Source organism: Brachycentrus maculatus, unplaced genomic scaffold (assembly GCF_059751285.1).
Source record: "Brachycentrus maculatus isolate JH-2025_06_01 unplaced genomic scaffold, ASM5975128v1 h1tg001119l, whole genome shotgun sequence".
In the NCBI taxonomy this organism is placed as follows: domain Eukaryota; kingdom Metazoa; phylum Arthropoda; class Insecta; order Trichoptera; family Brachycentridae; genus Brachycentrus; species Brachycentrus maculatus.
The window spans coordinates 1,205-6,339 of record NW_028281817.1 but is presented as its reverse complement, the minus strand read 5'-3'; the positions used below and the strand labels follow the sequence as shown (position 1 = coordinate 6,339).

The 5,135-nt window shown below is 29.5% G+C and overlaps 1 protein-coding gene across 1 annotated transcript; it reads left to right on the top strand.

The window, feature by feature from the left end:
* Positions 1-237: 237 nt before the first annotated feature.
* On the top strand, positions 238-4,810 carry LOC148299498 (von Willebrand factor-like). The gene is made up of 5 exons (XM_088275986.1): positions 238-264; positions 1,063-1,187; positions 2,480-2,656; positions 3,270-3,450; positions 4,589-4,810. Exons 2-5 carry the CDS (start codon positions 1,115-1,117, stop codon positions 4,599-4,601), a joined length of 444 nt encoding a protein of 147 aa, XP_088132112.1. The 5' UTR covers positions 238-264; positions 1,063-1,114; the 3' UTR covers positions 4,602-4,810.
* The last annotated feature ends 325 nt before the right edge of the window (positions 4,811-5,135 follow it).

Sequence of the window (5,135 nt, the reverse complement as noted above, 5' to 3'; positions counted from 1 at the left end):
TTTAATATTTCTGTAAGAATTTTAATTTTAAATCATCAGTTGATGGATAAATCTGCTCTTCCAAAACTAGAATTCTGATTTTAAAACCCATTAATAGTTATTCTTTAAACTAAGTAAAGTTATGCCAAATCAATTTTACGTTCAACCCTGAATTCAAATTACCATTCAAATTTGATTTATACAAGTGCGTTTGAAATAATATTTTTTCATATAAATAGCTGCAATTCAGTAATTTGCATGCATTTGTTGCAAAAGAAGAACGAGGTATGATATTTTTAATTTTTAATTTTCATTATAACTTTGCTTTTTCCCCCGTACTTATTTACTTTTAATTTGTATGTGAGGTGCTGGATTATTATCCCATACGTGAAAAACGCAAGAAAAAATCCTTTTCGTTTTATCATTTTAGCTTAAAATTTGACCAATTAATTTATTTACAATATTTTGAGTGTGCCCAAATACTAGGATTTGTTCACTCAAAATGTTTTTTATTCATAAAAGATATAAAAGGTTAAAAATGTAATATAATTAAAAAATAAGAAAATAATGAAAGTGAGAAACATGTAACATATCGCTCACTCCTTTCAAGAACGTCATAAATCAAAAATCGTCAATTTTCAGTTGTGCATGTTTTCGGAATGCTCAGAAAATGTACTATAACCGCTCGCTACAGGACAGAAAGTGTTGTAATTTTTAATATTTAAAAAAAAAATAAACTACTTATTTTTCAAATAGAGAAAAACCTTCAGGTTAAACCTAAAAAGATCTGCTGCACAGTAAAAAGTTCAATAAGTGGCTTGATATTTATTTTTAGTAAATTGTATTATATTTTTAAACTTAAACGTTCTTCTGAAAAATCAAGTTTTTTGATTTATGACGTTCTTGAAAGGAGTGAGCGATAAGTCATACAACACACATGTAAGTATTCTCCCTTCAACTATTCCAACTTCAACGTCGTCTATCATTACAGTAATTTTCCTAATCAAACTCTCATTTTTCCTTCTCCATCTGCTTTTTTCTGTCTGTATAAATTTTCCATTCTTTTTATTTTTATTTTCGCAGGATACAGCAAAAGTTTTATATCAAAGGTAGTTTTGAAGAACTAAGAAGAATCATGAATTTGTCGATCTTCATTTTAGTGGCATGTATTGCTTCTACATCTTGGGCTCAAAGCTCGCAGCGTCGTCGTGAGTGTTTATTTCATTTGTATAATACATTTTTTTAAATAATAAAATTGCCATATGACCATCGCCAACTCATTTAAAAGATCTAAGAGTCTGCATTGAAATTCCGGTATCTCGTCCTCGATACATAAAAAAACGCTGGTAAAGTAGTTTCTTATGTATGTCTGAAAACATTTTATGCTTTGAAGATGGTAATTTGTGTATGTCTGAACATTCAATATGATTTAAATTTGGCATCTCATGAAGGTTTCTACAGACTTTGCTTTGAACTTTGTTACTTTAATGTTTCTGAACTTTTTATTATTTTTCCATTTGTTTTAAAATTGGTGACCCATCATGCATTCGTCTGTAGATGAAAACATCGAGTTTTCGAAACTAGTCTGTAATGAAATAAAACACCTTAAGTGGTATTATACATACAAGTGTTAAGTTAAAAAAAAAAAACAAATAAATAGTTTTTTCCACTTGGATTTCATTTCATCAGCGACCAGGGTTTTGTCGTAACCGACTGATCAGACTGGTGTGAGGCTAGACAAAATTCTGTTATAAACACAAGAAGGCAGGGCTGAAATACCATGATCTTATGTATTTTTTTCCCTGACAAAATGAATTTTAATTGAATTAGTTTAAGTATTGTATTATAAAATAAATAAATAATCGATATAGTAAAGTTATGATTTGATATTATTTATTTAAGAAATGGATTTTGTGTATAAATTCTAATAATATATGAGTGAATCTTGAAACGTTAGTTGACGATTTTTTCTACTGCACATTAAAATACATTATACATATCTGAATAGAATTTAATGGGAGTTGACACCGTTACGACCTGTGCATTTCTGAAAACTTTATATTCTTTGAAATTGGTCACATATGAATGTCTGAACACACTTGTTGCTTTAAAATAAATGACTTGTATTAGTCAGAATATGATTTGAAATTGGTGAATATAAATTTCCGTATACACAAAATAACAACTAAATGCATTGAAAACATTTTAAGTGTGTCTAAATATTGATTCAGAAATCTGGATTATCTCCAATTACAGTATTTATTTTTCATATTATTTTTTGACATCTCAAAAAAGATATAGAAGAATATGGAAGTCTGGGCATTTACGGGGCTTACGACCATCATAGGCTGGTTTAAGGATAACTTGAACCAGCCTATGACTTAAGCTTCGTAAATGCTTAGACTTCCATATTATTCTTCAACTTTGTTGAGATGTTAAATAAAAGGAAATGTACATATACGAATATATAGAATTCATCGATGTATTTTTCTGTTCGCAGCTTCTTGCCCTGCCAACCAGGTTTTCACGACCTGCATCAACGCCTGCCGAGACACTTGTTCCACCCTGGGAAACGAACCAAACTGCCGATTCTATGCTTGCATACCCGGCTGTGACTGCATCGACGATTATGTATGGGATGCCAATAGAGAATGTGTGCCTCGAGAAGAATGTAGTGGTGAGTTTTGTAATGAGCTCGGTGCTCTGTTGAGATTATCGTCAAAGTTTTCAAAAACTATGTAAAATTCCTATTTTCTATTTTAACTGATTTTTAGAGTGTTGCATTTTCACAACATTTTGAGTGTGTCCAAATACTTGTTCACAAAATCTGGATTATCTCCAATTACAGGAGTTATTTTCATTTTATTTTTTGACATCTCATCAAAGATGAAGAAGGATATGGAAGATAAGCTTAAATAATAAAAATGAAAATGGTATTTTCTGGCGTTTCTCATGTGTGTGATTATAATCCAGGATTCGGACCTCACATACTAATAAAAGAGTTTCTGCTCAATAAAAAACTTCTTTTCATCTCACCAATAGATGTCTCTAATGAAGTTCTAGTGATTCAAAAACAATGTATCAAAATTGGTTCATATATATATAGAACTTCCAAGAATTTGAGTAGTGTGGTTGTCAATAATGGGTAGAATTGGTGAATGTTACACGTGTGTAAAGTGATCACTTAAACCAGCCTATGACGGTCGTAAGCCCCGTAAATGCCCAGACTTCCATATTCTTCTTCATCTTTGATGAGATGTCAAAAAATAATATATTTTTGATATTTGCAGAAGTTTGCCCGTTGCCCAACCAAGCTTTCACCACTTGTATCAACGCCTGCCGCGACACGTGCTCGACATTGGGCCAAGAAGAAAACTGCAGATTTATCGCTTGCAATCCCGGATGTGACTGCGTTGGTGATTATGTGTGGAATGAGGATGGAGAATGTGTAAGACGACGGGAGTGTTTTAGGTATTTTAAATATATTTATTTTCACCCTTAATATAATATTTTGTCGGAAACGGTATTGTGTCAAAACAAATTGAATACAATAGGCTTATTAACTAACCATCACGCCACTTTCCCGCAGGGGTAGGCCGAGAGAAAAGAACGCCACACCACCCTGACGCTCATTTGTTCCACACGTCCAAACCATCTCAAGACACCTTTCTTAATGTTATCAATAATGCTTATCTCATCTCAATACGATGGGCTATGAGAGTTATTTTGTGAGACCCTCTAAGATTTTTTTTATTCATTCTTCTTCTTCCTGGCTTTATCACAACTTATTGTCTTTGTAGACTGCTCGTCCTCAGGTAGTAGGTCCTTCTGTCATGAATAACATCACCTAGGCCATGTCTTTGAACCATGTTTTCTCTTTGCAGCATCCATGAATGTTAAGGTCTTCATCTAGATATCTTCCGATTAATTCGTTATTAAACTTTTCTTAGAACAGCACAAATATGTTAATAAATCTGAAACAACTTTAATAGCTTTAAAGTCTGATAACAACTTTTGAACATCAAAAAGCACTATTTTCAGTATTTTTCGCGAACTGAGTCGTGAATTAAATTAAGTTTTAAACTTATTTGTCTTAGTGCAACTGCATTATACACACACACACACACACACACACACACACATATATATATATATATATATATATATATATATATATATATATATATATATATATATATGTATATATATATATATATATATATACATATATATATATATATATATATATATATATATATATGTGTATACATATATATATATATATATATATATATATGTATATATATATATATATATATATATATATATATATATATATATGTGTATACATATATATATATATATATATATGTATATATATATAAATATATATATATATATATATATATATATATATATATATATATATATATATATATATATATATATATATATATATATATATATATATATATATATATATATATATATATACATATATATAAAAAACGTAAATAATAAGGGAATTGCTATTGAAAGCAGTTGTTGTTTTATTCTTATACATCGTGAATTGTTATAACACTAATATATATTTATGTTTAAATTTCAGTGAAGACTACTAGATCACACATGAGGCTGACGCGATGCTTTGTGCACACAATCGTTCACTCAAACATTTTACAGAAATATAAAATCCAAAATTAAAATGAAATAAGTACTTTATCAGTCAATTTTCTATAAACAATAAAGCACTGTTAAGTGTAAGTAAATATTTTTTTTTCAAGTGTATTGTAATAACATTTTTGGGTAATATACGAGTATTTTACATAAATTGAGTTGGCAGATAGTCTGTAGCAATATCAATGTATTTTTTATTTAACTTTTACTTGGTAAAATAAGTTTTCTCTAACGATATTTGAAATAGATTAAACTCATCGGAACACTTGTCACTATATATTTTAATCAATAGTGGTATTTACTATGTAAGAGTTAAATTTAAAATATTGTTACGTTAGTGCCTTTTCTTGAATCTGTACCTATCCTGTATGATTCCATCCTTGGATCCTGTTTCTCATCTCTTTAGCTATTTACCTGTTCTTTTTTCACTTCCCATGCCGTTTTTATTATATCTAATTTGCAGTTTTCATTTTACGATA

Bases quoted from the DNA above. Each gene is read 5' to 3' on its own strand.
- LOC148299498 (XM_088275986.1), top strand. From the start codon at position 1,115: ATGAATTTGTCGATCTTCATTTTAGTGGCATGTATTGCTTCTACATCT. The intron at 1,188-2,479 runs GTGAGTGTTTAT...TTCTGTTCGCAG, and splicing joins TCAAAGCTCGCAGCGTCGTC to CTTCTTGCCCTGCCAACCAG. The intron at 2,657-3,269 runs GTGAGTTTTGTA...TGATATTTGCAG, and splicing joins GCCTCGAGAAGAATGTAGTG to AAGTTTGCCCGTTGCCCAAC.